The 16,925-nt window shown below is 62.1% G+C and overlaps 1 protein-coding gene across 1 annotated transcript; it reads left to right on the top strand.

Moving 5' to 3' along the window:
- The first annotated feature begins 179 nt into the window (after window positions 1–179).
- MEX3D (mex-3 RNA binding family member D) lies at window positions 180–12,883 on the top strand. Its single transcript, XM_054250182.2, has 2 exons — window positions 180–858; window positions 10,618–12,883. The coding sequence occupies exons 1-2, from the start codon at window positions 252–254 to the stop codon at window positions 11,970–11,972; spliced, it is 1,962 nt and encodes a 653-aa protein (XP_054106157.2). The 5' UTR covers window positions 180–251; the 3' UTR covers window positions 11,973–12,883.
- Window positions 12,884–16,925: the final 4,042 nt, after the last annotated feature.

Below are 16,925 nucleotides of genomic sequence, written 5' to 3'. Positions count from 1 at the left end.
CGCCGCCTCGGCCTCCGAGGAGCCGGAGCCGCCGCCGCCGAGCCGCAGTCAGAGTCGCCGCCGCCCGGCCCGGCCCCGGCCAGGCCCCGAGCAGCCCCGCGCCGCCGCCGCCCGGCCCGCCCGGCCCCCCGCGCCCGCCCCCGCCGCTGGATGCAGGCGGCCGGCGGCCCAGCTCTCACAGGCGGAGGGCGGCGCGGGCGGCGGCGGCGGCGCGGGCGGCAGGAGCGCGGGCCCCAGCGCTAGCGCCCGCCATGCCCAGCTCGCTCGGCCAGCCCGACGGCGGCGGGGGCGGGGGCGGGGGCGCGGGCGGCGGCGGCGGCGCGGGGGCGGCGGGGGAGGACCCCAGCCCCGGACCCGCACCCGCGCCCCCGCCCGAGGGCGCCCAGGAGGCCGCGCCCGCGCCCCGGCCGCCGCCCGAGCCCGACGACGCGGCCGCCGCGCTGCGCCTGCCCCTGGACCAGCTGTCGGCGCTCGGGCTGGGGGGCGCGGACGACGAGGGGGCGGCCGGGGACGGCGCGGCGGCTGTGGGGGGCGCGGACGGCGGGACGGCTCCGGAGCCCGCGCCCCCCGACGGGCCCGAGGCCGGCGCGCCCGCGAGCCTGGCCCCCGCTGCGGCCGTGTCGGTGGCCCCCGCGTCGCTGCCGCTGCTGGACCCCGGCACGAGCCCCCCGCCGCCGCCCCGGCCGTCGCCCCCCGACGTGTTCGCGGGCTTCGCGCCCCACCCCGCGGCCCTGGGCCCCCCGACGCTGCTGGCCGAGCAGATGAGCGTGATCGGCAGCCGCAAGAAGAGCGTCAACATGACCGAGTGCGTCCCGGTGCCCAGCTCCGAGCACGTCGCCGAGATCGTGGGTCGCCAGGGTGAGTGGCCCCGGCCCGGGGGCTGTGTCCGGGGGGGGGTCCCCGCCCGGGGAGGGGGTCGCCCGAGCCCAGCCCGCGCCGGACGCCCCGCGCCGGACACGCCCCGCGTGGGCTCTGGCCTCGGCGGCTGGCTCTGCGCCTTTGTCCTGCAGCGGCCGCGGGAGAAAGTTGGGCGCAGCCCGCGCTCCTCCCCTGCCCGCTCCGGTCCCGCCGCCGCCTTTGTCTGGGCCGCCTCCGGCCGGGAAAGGCTCCCGGGAGCCGCGCCGCACCCCAGGCCCTCGGCCGCCCAAAGGGGCACCCCAGAGAGGGGCCGGTGGGCGCCCCACACCCAGCACAGGCGCGGGGCGGGGCGGGGCACGCGCCGGTTTAGGGGTGGCCAAGGGGGGGCCGCCGGCGGGGCCGCGAGGAAAGGCTGACAGTACAAAGCGCTCGCGTCTGAGTCCCCAGCCTGGGGCCCTGACCGGGGTGGGGACGCGCCGGGCCGGAGGGGGTCCCTGCCCACTCTCCAGCCCGGAGTCGGGGATCTGGGGGCGGGCCTGTGGAAGGACCGGCTGTCAAAGCCACTTCTGGGGTGCAGCCCCGCGGCCCTTCTGGGCAGGCGGGCGGGCGGCAGGCCCCGGGCGTGGGGTCCGGCGGTGGCATCGTCGGAGCTTCCCTCTGGCCGCCCCATTGTTCTCTTTGTTAGAGAGCTAGGCTGAGATTGGCAGGGTGACATCAGGCCGGCCGCTGCTCATTGGCCCCCGAGCTGCGGGGCGGGCGGGCGGGTGGGTGGGTGGTGGGCAGTCCCTGGCCCAACACACACCCACCACCCCGTTGGCCGCCCACCTGCCCCCCTCAACTTTCTCCTGTCTTCCCGCCACCCCTCCCTGCTCCTGGCTCCCCGCTGACCGCCAGCGATCAGCCAGCTTCTAGAACTTGGGGTGGGGCCTTGGCGTGGCCGGAGGTGGGGCCACAGGACACTTGGGCTGGGGGTCCCCGCCTCCCCTCCACCATGGCCCTCAGGAACCCGTGCTAGAGAAGGGTGTGGGGACTGGGATTGCAAGGTCACCTGTGGCCCTGGACTCAGGGGAGGACCACCAGGATGCCCTCCCCTCCGCCCATTCCCTCGTCCCAGGTTGGTGGGGCAGCACAGCCTCCTTTCTTGGCCGGTCATTTGTCCGGCTCAGGTGGGGATGCACAGAGGGTCGGGCACGGTGCTAGGCCCGGGAAGCAAACGCTGGAGTGGTGGGTGGGGAGGGACATTCTCAGCCCTGCAGGCTGCCCTCAGTGGGACCTCTGGCTGGAGGGCTTCCCTACCGTCCCGTTTATGCCTCCCCATTGAGGCCCTCCACCCGGCCTCCATGTCCCCTAACTGCACCAGGGCCTGCAATAGGACAGCTGCCCTGTGTGGAGTGCCCAGGGGCCTGTGGAGACAGATGTCCAAGCCCAGGCCTGGGGATCAAGTGCCCGAAGGCAGCAGGCTGAGCGGCCAGGTGGTGGAGGGTGTGGCTGTGTTGTGTGAATGCGCCTGTCCTGGCTCCTCTTGAGAGAGGCCGTGGCCACGCGTGAGCTGGCAGGAGTCAGGCCGAGCCGAGGGCGTGTGGGACCTGTGGCCTCAGGGTGGGAATTCTCTAGGGGCAGGTCCCTGGGAGATGAGCCCGCTTAACTGGGCCCTTGCTGGTGGTGGTCAGCAAGGTGGGCACTGGACACAGTGGGGGTGGGGTTAGAGTGGGCCCTGACTGCTGGCCCTGCCCAGATGACACCTCCTGTCTGGTGTGCATTCGTCACCTCTGTTGGGGTGAGGATTCTGGGGCAAGATGCTGATTTTATTTCTGTATTCGTTTGTATTTTTAAAGCTTCTTGTAGAGACATGTCTCACTCTGTTGCCCAGGCTGGTCTTGAACTCCTGGCCTCAAGCAATTCTCCCACATCAGCTTCCCTGAGTGTTGGGGTTACAGGCATGGGCCACCATGCTTGGACCCAAGTCGCTGGGTTTATTCCGTGCTCCGGGTCACACAGCGTAGCCACCCGTAAGTGGAGTGCAGGGTGCCAGGCATGTGACCGCGAATGCTGAGGCAGGGTGGTACTCTAGAACCATCTGTGGCTCCCAGCTTCTCCCAGCCACCCCGTTGTCAAGCATACCCTTCAGTGCCCTTTGTACCCCAGGCCTGCCCCTTCACTCCCCTTCCTCTCCACCCTGGGGTCTCTGAACTTCTCATCATTCTCTGTCAAACCCAAGCTCAGAGGCTACCCCTTCCCTGGAGGGCAGGAAGGTGCATCTGCCCGGCCTCCCCACCTAGACTGGAGTCACAGGCCTGGCACCAGCCCTGTCCCCGCAGCCACGTGCTGCTCTCTGAACCTCCGTTCTGTCGGTCCTTGAGTGGGTCCAAGTGTTTTCTGGGCAGACCGTGGCCATTCACACCCATCCCCCCGCTGGAGGCTCCGGTTCCCTCATTTGCTAGATCTTCATTGAATGCCTGCCGTGTGTCGAACCTGCACCAGACTGGACCTGCCCCATCTCACTGAGGCCCGTAATGTGCCTGCGGGGAGGTCTGCAGCTCCTAGGCCACAGACGGGGAGGCAGAGGCTGCGGGAGGTGAAGGGGAGGTAAAACCTGAGGGGCTGAGGCAGGAGGATCCCTTGAGCCCAGACGTTGAAACCAGCCTGGCCAACATGGCAAAACCCCGTCTCTATAAAAAAAATATAGGCCGGGCGCGGTGGCTCACGCCTGTAATCCCAGCACTTTGGGAGGCCGAGGCGGGTGGATCACGAGGTCAAGAGATCGAGACCATCCTGGTCATCATGGTGAAACCCCGTCTCTACTAAAAATACAAAAATTAGCTGGGCATGGTGGCGCGTGCCTGTAATCCCAGCTACTCAGGAGGCTGAGGCAGGAGAATTGCCTGAACCCAGGAGGCGGAGGTTGCGGTGAGCCGAGATCGCGCCATTGCACTCCAGCCTGGGTAACAAGAGCGAAACTCCGTCTCAAAAAAAAATAAAAATAAAAATTATCAGGCTTGGTGGCAGGCTCGTTTGGCCCCAGCTACTTAGGAGGCTGAGGCAGGAGGATCACTCGAGCCTGGGAGGTGGAGGCCGCAGTGAGTGTGATGACTGCACTCCAGCCTGGGCCACAGAGCAAGACCCTGTCTCCAAAACAAAACAAGTAGGCTGGGATTCAAACCCTCGTTTCTCTGCTGGGTCAGTGGAGAAAATTTCAGATGCTGAAGCTCAAGGGCTGGGGATGGGGCAGGGCAGCCTGGCTTTGGAGACAGGCAGAGTGGATCCCAGAGGACAGAGGACAGGCGTCTCCCTCCAGCCCGCCAGCAAAGGCCCTCTGGGGGACCTCAGGACCTGCTCCTGCTGAGACCCCAACACGTGCCCTCCTTTCTCACCCAACTTGCCGGGACCCTGTGTGGATCTGTGCTCCGTGGACCTTCCCCCCCAACTTGCCGGGACCCTGTGTGGATCTGTGCTCCGTGGACCTTCCCCCCCAACTTGCCGGGACCCTGGGTGGATCTGTGCTCCGTGGACCTCCCCCCTACAACGTGCCGGGACCCTGGGTGGATCTGTGCTCCGTGGACATTCCCCCCACAACTTGACGGGACCCTGGGTGGATCTGTGCTCCGTGGACCTCCCCCCACCCCCAACTTGCTGGGACCCTGGGTGGATCTGTGCTCCGTGGGCCTTCCCCCCCCAACTTGCCGGGACCCTGGGTGGATCTGTGCTCCGTGGACGTTCCCCCTACATGTTCCCAGGGACCGGAACCAGGGCAGGTCATGGTTGAATCTTCAGTAGCTCGCAGGGGCCTGCACACAGTCGGTGTTTGGTAATGAAGGAATGAATGAATGATGTTGAAGGCAGGGCTGGAGGCTGCACAGGGCTCCCTCTCCCTGCTGTTGGCGCAGGCTGAGGTTTGTGGCTTTAGACTGTCCCCTGCAGCTGGGGGACACCCCCGGCTCACTGTCTCCTCTCCTGGCCCAAACCCCAGAGGCTCCTCGCCTTCTCCCATCCCTGCAGGCCTCAGGTGTTTCTCTGGTGGGACCGTGCCTGGCTTTTCCTGTGCATACACCTCCACACGGCAGACCAAACAGTTCTTACCTTGGCAAGAGTCGGTGTTCCCCTCGTTCCCCGAGAGCTTTGTTCCTTTCTGTTTGCGACAGGGTCTTGCTCTTCTCGCCCAGGCTGGAGGGCAGTGGCTCAGGCTCGGCTCACTGCAGCCTCTGCCTCCTGGGTTCAAGCGATTCTCCCACCTCAGCCTCCCAAGTAGCAGGGACTGCAGGCTCGTGCCACACCGTGCCCAGGCCATTTTTGTATTTTTAGTAGAGACGGGGTTTCTCCATGTTGGCCAGGCTGGTCTCAAACTCCTGACCTCAGTGATCCGCCTGCCTCGGCCTCCCAAAGTGCTGGGATCACAGGCGTGAGCCGCCGCGCCCGGGAGTTGTTTTTTCTGTTTTGTTTTGTTTGAGACAGGATCTGGTTCTGTTGCTGCTCTGTGTGGAGTGCAGTGGTGCAGTCAGCTCACTGCAGCCTCTACCTGCGGGGCTCAGGTCATCCTCCCGCCTCCACCTCCCGACTAGCGGGGACCACGGTTGTGTGCCCATGATCGGCTAATTTTCTAAACAATTTATGTATATATATATATATAATTTTTTAATTTAATTTTTTTTTTCTATTGGTAAAGACAGGGTTTCACCATGTTGGTCAGGCTGGTCTTGAACTCCCGACCTCAGGTGATCCACTGCGCCCGGCTGCCCAGCTAATTTTAAAAATTTTTGTAGAGGCTGGAGGTGGCGGCTCATCCCTGATATTCTAGCACTTTGGGAGGCTGAGATGGCAGGATCGGCAGGATTACCTGAGCTCAAGAGTTCAAGACCAGCCTGGGCAACATATGACCCTGTCTCTGCAGAAAGACTTTAAACAATAAGCCGGGTCTGGTGGCGCATAACTGTAGTCCCAGCTACTCAGGACGCTGAGGTGGGAGGATCGCTTAAGCCCGGAGGTCAAGGCGGCAGTGAGCTCTGATGGCATCACTGTACTCCAGCCTGGGTGACAGAGGGAGACACCTTCATAGAGACAGGGTCTTGCTGTGTAGGCCTGGCTGGTCTTGAACTCCTCGGCTCAAGCGATCCTCCTGCCTTGGCCTCCCAAAGTGCTCGGAGTGTATGTGGGAGTCACTGTGCCTGGCTTGGAAGGGGCTTTTGCTGTCCCTGTTTGTCAGCAGAGCCAGCTTCCTTTCTCCCCTGGGACTGCTCAGCTCCCATGGAGGCCCGTCTGGGACACTGCTGTCCACGTGGCCCGATGCCTGCTTAGGGGCGTGTGCTGGACGGAGTGTCGGCTGTGGGGCCTTGTCCTCGCCCCGTCCTGCTTCCAGAATTCTTCTCTTGCTGTTCCCTCAGCGACTCCCTGGGATTCACGTCCCCCTTCCTGCCGTGGCAAACCCGTCCAGCCTGTGGTGGCAGCCTCTGCTCCCACGCCAGGACGTGTGGTTTCATGGGTGAGCCCGTAGTGCACTGTCATCTGCAGCCGGGACCCCGGCCGGGTCGGATGAGTGACACCCCCTGGTGTGTGCTCTGCGTGGGCCCCGAGGCCCTGCCTGGGCATGGGAAGACTTGGCTGCTGTGGGTCGGGGTGTGGGGCAGCTCAGGGCCAGCCGCTGGGGCGGTCACTCCAATCCCCAGGCATCCCAAGCCCTCGGAGTTGGATTCCTGGGGGGCATCGTGCAGGAATCTGCATTTCCGTGCCTGTCAACCTTTGGTGTCCTCCAGGGCCCCCCTCGGGCTTCCTGTCACTCTGGCCTCGCTGTGTCATTTCCACTGGGTGAGGTCACTCCTGAAGCCCTGATTCCTTGGCCTCTTTGGGTCTTGATGTGGGTGGGGTGTGGGGGCCAGCACGTGTTGAAGCGGAGGCAGCGTCTGTGAACTGGGCTCCAGTTCTGTCTCTGGGATCCTAGAAGCCTTGCAGATGTGAGTCTCCACCCCGAGCCACCCCCGGGGATAGGACAGGGCGGGGTAAGGGGAGCCGGAGGCTGCCAGCACCCCCCCACCCGCCCTGACACACCCGGGGCTCCCGGCACCATCCTGGTTTCTGCCCAGTCACAGGCCCCCTTCCCCACAGTCCTTGTCCAGCTCCCTTCCCGCCAGCCCCATCTCCCACATTTGTCATGTCATCCAGACCAGACTTTCTGTGACCACAGCCTGCAAGCTCATCGGTGGCCACATCGGGGCAGCCTCTCCCACGTGTGACCCTCTGGGGACCCGGGTCACCTCCCAGATCAGCAAGGGAGGACCCCCGTGCTGCACCATGCCCTCACCGGCGGGCTCTGCTCTCTGCTGGGTCTGTGCACTGGGAAGAGGCTCACTTCCTGCCTGTGGGCAGGGCAGCGGAGCCCCCATCTGTGGGTGCCACCTTCTGCCCCAGCCTTGCTGGGTCCCCCTCTCTCTGTGCCTCAGTTTCCCCTCCTCAAGGAGGATCTGTCTAAAGCAAACACTGGGCTGTAGTGAGATCTGCCAGGGTGGCTGCCGGGGCCACCTGTGTGGCCATGACCCGCTGAGGCTCGCTCCGAGCCAGTTACCTTTCCCCTTTCACAGTGAAGAAAAAGGCATAGCAAGGTCCCCCGAGGGCCCAGGGACTCCCCAGCCTGGACCCCTGGCCTCAGGGAGGCAGGTGGCCGGGCGCGGTGGCTCATACCTGTAATCCCAGCACTGTGGGAGGCAGAGGCGGGTGGATCACCTGAGGTCAGGAGTTCGAGACCACCCTGGCTAACACGGTGAAATCCTGTCTCCACTAAAAATACAAAAGTTAACCAAGCTTGGTGGCGCACACCTGTAATCCCAGCTACTTGGGAGGCTGAGGCAGGGGAATCGCTTGAACCCGGGAGGCGAAGGTTGCAGTGAGCCGAGACTGTGCCCCTGCACTCCTGCCTGGGTGACCGAGCGAGACTCCATCCCCCACCAAAATAAAAAGGCATGTGAGGAGAGAGTCAGAAGTGCAGGCCCAACCCAGTGCCATCAAGGTTGGCTTCCTGGAGGAGGGAGACACGGACTGCATAGAGAAATGGAGGGGACTGGGTGTGATGGAGAACACAATGCTTTGGATGGGAAGGGCAGGTGTGGAGGCAGCGCAGCTGGGGTGGGAGAACTGCTGTCCCCCTGTGAGTGGGTGTGCCCCCCGCCCCCCCCCCCCGCTTCCTCCCAGGGCCCTCCCTGCTTTGAAACCAGTCTGGGCGACATGGGGAGAACCCATCTCTATAAAAAAAATTAAAATAGGCCGGGCGCAGGGGCTCACGCCTGTAATCCCAGCACTCTGGGAGGCCGAGATGGGTGCATCACCTGAGGTCAGGAGTTTGAGACCAGACTGGCCAACATGGCGAAACCTCGTCTCTACTAAAAATAGAAAAAATTCGCTGGGTTTGGCGGTGGACGCCTGTAATCCCAGCTACTCGGGAGGCTGAGGCAAGATAATTTTTTGAACGGAGAGAAGGAGGTTGCAGTGAGCCAAGCTTGCGCCACTGCACTCCAGCCTGGGCAAGAGTGAAACTCCGTCTCAATATATAATTAATAAATAAGCTGGGCATGGTGGTGCCCACCTTGGGAGGATCACTTGAGCCCAGGAGTTCAAGGCTGCAGTGACCTATGATCACACCGCTGCACTCTAGCCTGGTGACAGAGTGAGTGAGACTATGTCAAAAAGAAAAAAAAAACCTTTGAGGCCCCAGAGGAGGGGGGAGGGATATCTAGGACCCCGAGAAGGCCACATCTGGTCAGTGGCTGCCTAGAGAATCGGTGGAGAGCCCTGCCCCCCACACTGACACTCATGCCCTCCACCAGGTCAGACCCCAACCCAGCCACCAAGGAGGAAGCCACAGCAGACCCCTCAGGGACCCACCGCAGCCTGCCGAGGCATCTGGAGTCCGGGTGTGGCACAGGCAGTCCAGCTGAGACCTCCCCTTAGCCTGGGGTCTGCGTAGTCTTGGGAGGGTCATTTGGCCAGAAGGAAACCGCAGGCACTTTCCACCATCTGAGTCTCGGCTTCCCCTGCTGCTGGGCCGGGAGGTGGTGTCGGAGGCTCTGCGTCTATTCCCTGGGCTGACACACCGGGGGTCGGAAACACCGGAAATTCTCCTCTCTCATTTCTGAAAGATGAAACTTCCAAGTCAAGGTGTGGGCAGGGAGGGCTTCATGGTGGGGGGGGTGGGGGGGCGCCTTCAGTTTCTGGGGGCTGTGGCCAGTCCTTGGCACTCCTTGACTTGAAGAGATACCACTGCAGTCTCTGTCTCTGTCCCCACAAGGCCAGCTCCTCTGTGTGTCTGTGTCTCCCCTTCTTTTTTCTGAGATAAGGTCTTGCTCTGCCACTCAGGCTGGAGTGCAGTGGTGTGATCGGAGCTCGCTGCAGCCTCCACCCCCAGGCTCAGGTGATCCTCCCAAGTAAAGATGACAGCTGTGCACCACCGCACTGGCTAAGTTTCCGTTGCCGTTTTTAGTAGAGACAGGGTCCTGCTGTGTTGCCCAGGCTGGTCGCAAACTCTGATCCTCATGCCTCAGCCTCTCAAAGTACTAGGAATAAGGGTGTGGGCCCCTGTGGCTTTTTGAGAGAGTCTTGCTGTGTTGCCCAGGCTGGAGTACAGTGGTGCAGTCTCAGCTCACTGCAACCTCCACTTCCCGGGTTCAAATGATTCTCTTTCCTCAGCCTCCCAAGTAGCTGGGGCTACAGGCACCTACCACCAAGCCTGGCTAATTTTTGTATTTTTGCTAGAGATGGGGTTTCACCATGCTGGCCAGGCTGGTCTCGAACTCCTGACCTCAGGTGATCTACCTGCCTCGGCTTGTGATTACGGGCGTGAGCCCCCGCTCTGGCCTGCGGCTCTTCTGACGAGGATTTGCAGCCCACCCTAATCCAGTGTGACCTCATCTCAGCTCCTTACATCTGCAGAGACCCTGTTTACAGATAGGGTCACTTAGTCTGTCCCTGCTCATGGTTCTGGAGGATGGGAAGCCCAAGATCGGGCACCGTCAGGTGCTGTGTCTGGTGCAGAGCTCGTGTGTCCTGGCCTGGCAGAAGGGGCCCGGAAGCTAGCTGGAGCCTCTGCCATAAGAGCCCGAATCTCATTATGAGGGTGGTGGCCCCACCACACCGCAGAGTCCCCCCACTTTTCTTCCGACGGAATCTTGCTTTGTCCTTCAGGCTGGAGTGCAGTGGCGCGCTGTCCGCTCACTGCAACTTTCGTCTCCTGGGTTTGAGATTCTCGTGTCTCAGCCTCACAAGTTCCTGGGACTAGTGGTGCCCGCTCATTACCCACGCCCGGCAAAGTTTTTATACTTTTAGCAGAGATGGGGTTTCACCATGTTGGCCAGGCTTGCCTCAAACTTTTGACCTCAAGTGGTCTTCCTCCTCCTCTCAAAGTGCTGGGATGATGGGTGAGGCGTGGCGCCCAGCTGAGCTACCCGTTAATACTATCGGTACTGGGTGTTAGCGTCCAGCTTATGAGCTTGGGAACGTTCACACTCCATCCGTGACGCCCTGCGGTTCCAGGTGTACGTAACTGACGGGCACACCTTTCGGCCTAAAACCGTCCCCTTGCCGCCTGCTTTTATGCCGAACCCCAGAGCCCAGAGGGAGAGCTGAGGCTCAGGGAAGAAGGGACGTGAAGTGTCTGAGGATGACGTGGTGTTGGGCACAGGCTGGGAGGTAGGGGCCCCCACTGGCCCTGCACCCCCAGAGGGCTGAGCCGCGCAGGGCGCTGGGGTCACCCTGTCTCTCTCTCCCCCTTCCCCTCCCCCGCAGGTTGTAAGATCAAGGCCCTGCGGGCCAAGACAAACACCTACATCAAGACCCCTGTGCGGGGCGAGGAGCCGGTCTTCATCGTGACAGGCCGGAAGGAGGACGTGGAGATGGCCAAACGTGAGATCCTGTCGGCGGCCGAGCACTTCTCCATCATCCGCGCGACGCGCAGCAAGGCCGGGGGTCTGCCCGGCTCTGCCCAGGGCCCGCCCAACCTCCCGGGACAGACCACCATCCAGGTGCGCGTGCCCTACCGGGTCGTGGGGCTGGTCGTGGGGCCCAAGGGCGCCACCATCAAGCGCATCCAGCAGCGGACGCACACCTACATCGTGACGCCCGGCCGCGACAAGGAGCCCGTGTTCGCGGTCACCGGGATGCCCGAGAACGTGGACCGCGCGCGCGAGGAGATCGAGGCTCACATCACGCTGCGCACCGGCGCCTTCACCGATGCGGGCCCCGACAGCGACTTCCACGCCAACGGCACCGACGTCTGCCTGGACCTGCTCGGGGCGGCCGCCAGCCTCTGGGCCAAGACCCCCAACCCCGGACGACGGCCCCCCACGGCCACTGCCGGCCTCCGCGGGGACACGGCCCTGGGCGCCCCCGAGGCCTTCTACGCGGGCAGCCGCGGGGGTCCCCCCGTCCCGGACCCGGGCCCCGCCAGCCCCTACAGCGGCTCCAGCAACCCCGGCTTCGCCTTCGGTGCGGAGGATGCGGGCGCCGCGGTGGGGACCGCCGCCCCCGAGGACTGCGACTTTGGCTTCGACTTCCTGGCGCTGGACCTGACCGTGCCCGCCGCAGCCACCATCTGGGCGCCCTTCGAGCGCGCGGCCCCCCTGCCCGCCTTCAGCGGCTGCTCCACCGTCAACGGGGCCCCGGGACCGCCCACCACTAGCGCCCGGCGCAGCAGTGGGGCGGGGACCCCCCGACACTCGCCCACGCTGCCTGAGCCCGGCAGCCTCCGCCTGGAACTCCCGCTGTCCCGCCGCGGTGCCCCGGACCCGGTGGGCGCGTTGTCCTGGCGGCCCCCGCAGGGGTCCCTGTCCTTCCCCGGCGGCGCCGCCTTCTCCACGGCCACCTCGCTGCCCGGCAGCCCCGCCGCCACCTCCTGCGCCCCGCTGGACTCCGGTGCCACCTCCGAGAACAGCCGCAAGCCCCCGTCGGCGTCCTCCGCGCCGGCCCCGGCCCTGGCACGGGAGTGCGTGGTGTGCGCGGAGGGCGAGGTGATGGCCGCGCTGGTGCCCTGCGGCCACAACCTCTTCTGCATGGACTGCGCCGTCCGCATCTGCGGCAAGAGCGAGCCCGAGTGTCCCGCCTGCCGCACGCCGGCCACGCAGGCCATTCATATCTTTTCCTAGTGCGCGCACCTGCAGGCGGCCACCTGCGGGCCGGTGGGGCGGGGCCTGGATGGGCGGGGCCCGGCGGGGGCGGGGCCTGGAGGGGCGGATTCCGGAGGGGGCGGGGCCCGGCTGGGGCGGGGCCTGGAGGGGGCGGGGCCCGGCGGGGGCGGCCGGTGTTCACAGATGAGCTTTAACGACCCTCCCAGGCGTGGAGACCGAGACCCCGCAGCCCGGCGGCGCCCCAGCCCTTCCGTGACAGTATTGAGTGGTCAGGTTAAATAAACCAGAGAGAAAAGGTCCGCTTGCACTATTTTTTTTCCTTTTTTTTTTTTAGGCACCCCTCCCCTCCAGGGTGATCTTTAAAAAAAAAAAAACGAAACGAAAAGCACGATCTTTACAGCACTCAGTGTTTTCCTTTTGTCCGAAGCCGTTTTCCGACGTGACTGTTTCCTCGCGGCTGGTCTCAGCCCGCACGGAAGTTCCCAGAGGAGGAGGGTGGCGTTTTTACTCCCTTTTCGGGGCTAACCATTTCTACATGAACCACGCGCGGCCGGGGGCGGGGGCGGGGGCGGGGGGCGTTCCAATCAGAGATTTCTAACTTTCTGTTTATTAATCCCCTTTCTACTGCCGTTTCTGTTGTCATTTTTTAAATTTTTAAATTTTCTTTTTTTTCTTTTTTTTTTTTTTTTTTTACTTTTTACCTCTTGTGTATATGTAGGGAATTTATAGGGAAATATGTACTTTATGGAATAAATTTTAAGAACTAAAATATATTTTATTTTAAATAAAAGTAATGGACCTTTAATCTTACACAGCTAAATTACTGATTATATATTTGCTGAGCTGATTTAAGGGTTAAAAAAATTGTATCAAGAGTTTTATTTTTTGACTTCAAAGCCTTCTTAATAAAGCCTCTTTTCTACATGTGAGCTCACGGCCTCAGCGTGGTGTGGGGGTGGGCGCCTGGGGGGCAACCCCGGGGCAGGGGACACGGATCCAGCCCCCCACCCCCCACCCCCGGTTCCGTGGTCCGGGCTCGTCCCCTCAGCCAGGCACTGTCTCTTGTTCCAGAAGAAGGGATCGAGTCTGTGGGGGCGGGTCTAGCCGGGCTCCCCCTGAGCAGACCTCAGGCCCCCCACGTCCCAGTGGGTGTCCAACCATGGGTTCCACGGAGAAAGGGGACTCGGGGACCTCTGCCCAGCTCTGCGGGTGTGTGGGACCCATCCCAGCAGACCGTTCGGCAGTCGTGCAGATGGGGAAACTGAGGCCTGGAAATGCCCATTCCAGGTTTGACTCATATCCTGGTCTGTGAAGGATGAGCCGTGATCATCCCCCCAACCACTCTGGGAACCTTGACACGTGGGGCCACCCGATGGCGCTCGTCAGGGCTGGGGTCGAGTCCGGGAGGAAAGCACAGCGAGACCAGAGGCCAGACTTGGGGTGAGCGGTACCAGCACCATCCCAGAGCGGCGAGAAAGCCCCTGGGTGGCAGGATGGGCCGCTCTGGGGACGAGGCAGGGCCAGGCACACAGGCTGCAGGCTTGGGGGGGGGGGTGTCTGGGACTTAGAACCCGCTAGGAAAGACACGTGAGGCCGGGCGCGGTGGCTCACTCCTGTAATCCCAGCACTTTGGGAGGCTGAGGCGGGCGTGTTGCAAGGTCAGGAGTTCGAGACCAGCCTGGACAAATGGTGAAACCCCCATCTCTACTAAAATTACAGAAAAAAATAGCTGGGTGTGGTGGTGCAGGCCTGTAATCCCAGCTACTCAGGAGGCTGAGGTAAGAGAATTGCTTGAGCCTGGGAGATGGAGGTTGCAGCGAGCCGAGATAGCATTTTTGCACTCCAGCCTGGGCAACAGAGTGAAAAAAAAAAAAAAAAAGCACGTGTGGAAGAGAAGCCTGGAGGGCTTCCAGGAGGAGGTGAGGAGGCTCAGCTGGAGAGGAACCACCAGAGACGGAAGCCTGAGTTTAAGCCCAGCCCTGCCCAGGTCCCTGCCCTGGAACTCCCTCCTCTGGGAAAAGGGGTTGTTTCTAGGCCCAAACTGCTCGGTGAGACTGAGGGGCATGTCAGTGACTGAATGGTGCCCCCCCCACCACCACCAAAATAAGAGGCTCCCCAGAATGTGAGGATGTGATTTGATTTGGAAAAAGGGTCTTTGTAGGCATAATTAAGGGTCTCGAGATGAAATCATCCTGATTTAGATCAGGCCTTAAATCCAATTGTGAGTGTTTTTAGAAGAGACGGGGAGAGGGAGGGATGTGAGATTCAGGCGCACGTGTGGGGCAGAACGTCCTGGGAAGGCAGAGGCAGAGGCTGGAGCCACGTGGCCACAAGCCAAGGACGCCTGGAACCCCTGAAGCTGGAGGAGGGGAGAAAGATCTTCCCACGGGGCCTCGGAGGGAGCGTGGTCCTGCCCACGCCTTGACTTCAGACCTCCGGGCTCCAGGACAGGGAGGATTCCTTTGCAACGTTTAGGCCCCAGCTTATGGGGACTTGGTCATGGCAGCCCCAGTGGGAGGGGAGGGACTCTTAACGTGGGTCTGGCCACAGCTGTACAGAGCTGCTGGACTCGCCTGCCGGCCACATATCCTGTGACCTGGGCTGACGTTGGGCCTCAGCCAGACTGCAGACGGCCACAGGGAGGCGCTGGTGCACGGACGCCCCCTCCCCTCCCTGCAGTTGGGCCAGGAAGAGAATGAGAACAGCCCCAAGGGGTGAAGGGGTCAAAGACGGGACAAATATCAAGGGGTGGGGGGTGGGGGAGAGTCTTTTGGAAGGATATGGGGGTTCCTGCAGCCCCAGGGACTCCGATAGATTGGGTGGAAGGAGATTTTGTCCGGTGCTGCAAGGAGTAGCCCCCGGGGAGTGCTCCTCTGGGGAGCACTGCCTCTGGCGAGCCCCGAGTGGGATCGGCTTGTCAGCTAGCTGCTGGCTGGAGAGAGGAGAGGCACCTCCAAAGTGGGGGGAGGCCGGACGTGGTGGCACACACCTGTTGTCACGGCTGCTCGGGTGCTGCATGGGGGAGAATCACTTGAGCCCAGGAGTTTGAGGCTGCGGTGAGCCCAGATGGATCGTGCCACTGCACTCCAGCCCGGGCGACAGAGCCAGACCCCGTCTTGAAAAAGAACAAAATGGGAGAAGAGAGGCGATGACAGGGCTAGGTGCCAGTTCCCTGGGAGGTGGGGTGGGGAATTCCCCGGGGGAAGGGAATGACAAGGTGTGAGGAGGCTGCTGGATGCCCCTCCAGGGCAGTGCCTGCTTCTAGAGTGGCCAGGGCTGCTCTCGTGTCTCCAAGAGATGGAGTGATACAGGGGTGAGGCCTCCCAGCCTCGGGCAGGGGTGCCACCGTGCTGGTCCCAGGACTTCCAGAGACATCTGGGGAACGAGTTCACACCCACCGCTGAAGCATCTGCAGGCTTCGGGGCCAGCCCAAGAGACGGCCAGAGATGGATTCTGTTCTTGTCTTTTTTTTTTTTTTTTTTTTTTAAGAGACAGAGTCTTGCTGTGTTGCCCTGTCTGGAGTGCAGTGGCGCAATCATAACTCACTGCAGCCTCGACCTCCTGGGCTCAAATGATCCTCCCAGCTCAGCCTCCCTAGTAGGTGGGACCACAGGCACATACACCATCATGCCCAGTTAATTTTTTGTATGTTTTGCAGAGACAGGGATTCTCTATGTGGCCCAGGCTGGTCTCAAACTCCTGGCTTCAAGTGATCCCCCCGCCTCGGCCTCCCACAGTGCTGGGGTTACAGGCACGAGCCACTGCGTCTGGCACAGTCTGCATTTTTGTTTTTTTGAGACGGAGTTTCGCTCTCGTCACCCAGGCTGGAGTGCAATGGCGCCATCTCGGCTCACCGCAACCTCCGCCTCCTGGGTTCAGGCAATTCTCCTGCCTCAGCCTCCCGAGTAGCTGGGATTACAGGCATGCGCCACCATGCCCAGCTAATTTTTTGTATTTTTAGTAGAGACGGGGTTTCACCATGTTGACCAGGATGGTCTCGATCTCTTGACCTCATGATCCACCTGCCTCGGCCTCCCAAAGTGCTGGAATGACAGGCGTGAGCCACCGCGCCCGGCCACAGTATGGATTCTTGAAGTTGCTGCCTGAGGCCCAGGATCCAGCTGTGCCTGAAGGCCAACTTTTCCACGCCAACCATTCCATCATCAGAGCTGATAAGAGTTGGAGTAACTCACTCTAACCACCTACAGGGACCACGTTCCTGACCAAGGATCTGGAAGAATTTTCTAGAAGGGCTGGGGCAGCAATGGCAAAGCAAGGGTCCCGTGCACCAGCCTCTCCATGTCTTGGCACAGCTCAGGGAAGCTGAGGGCAAGGCCTGGCCTGGGTCCTGGGCACAAAGGCTCTGCTGTTGCTGTTCACCTGCTTTGACTCATGGACCTGGCACGGTGGGGTGACCCCAGTCTAATCATCACACACCAGGGACGCTGAGGGGCAGGGCTGTGGGTCTCCCATCTGTAGGCCCCACGTGGGGAGGATACACCACCCACATATTGTGGGTCCCTTGAGATGTCCCCAGGGCAGAGATCGTGCCCCGTGTCCACCGGGCGGGAGGAAAATGGTGGCCTCTAGAGTCCGATGCCTGAGTCCGCCTGCCTCCCGGCGATCCTGGGCTGACCCTGTGTGCATTTCACCTTCTCCACCTGGGTTTCTGCATCCACAGGATGGGGAATTGGGGGCTTGACCAGGATAAGTCACCACCTGATGGGCACAGAGCCTGGCACGGGGCAAGTGCTAGTAAGAGCTGGCCCGTTATAGGTGCCCGCACAAGCACTGACCTCAGATGCTTACATTCTGGAGGGGTGATGGGTGGATGGTAAATGGGTGGGTGGGTGGTGGATGATGGATAAGTAGACAGATGGATGGGTGGGTGGATGGTTGGGTGGATTGATGGATGGGTGAATGGGTGGGTGGATGGGTGGATGAATCAGGGATGAGAATGGATGGATGGGT

This window comes from Callithrix jacchus, chromosome 22 (genome assembly GCF_049354715.1).
Source record: "Callithrix jacchus isolate 240 chromosome 22, calJac240_pri, whole genome shotgun sequence".
Classification (NCBI taxonomy): Eukaryota; Metazoa; Chordata; class Mammalia; order Primates; family Cebidae; genus Callithrix; species Callithrix jacchus.
The sequence above is the reverse complement of the archived record's forward strand: the minus strand, read 5'-3'. Positions and strand labels throughout refer to the sequence as shown.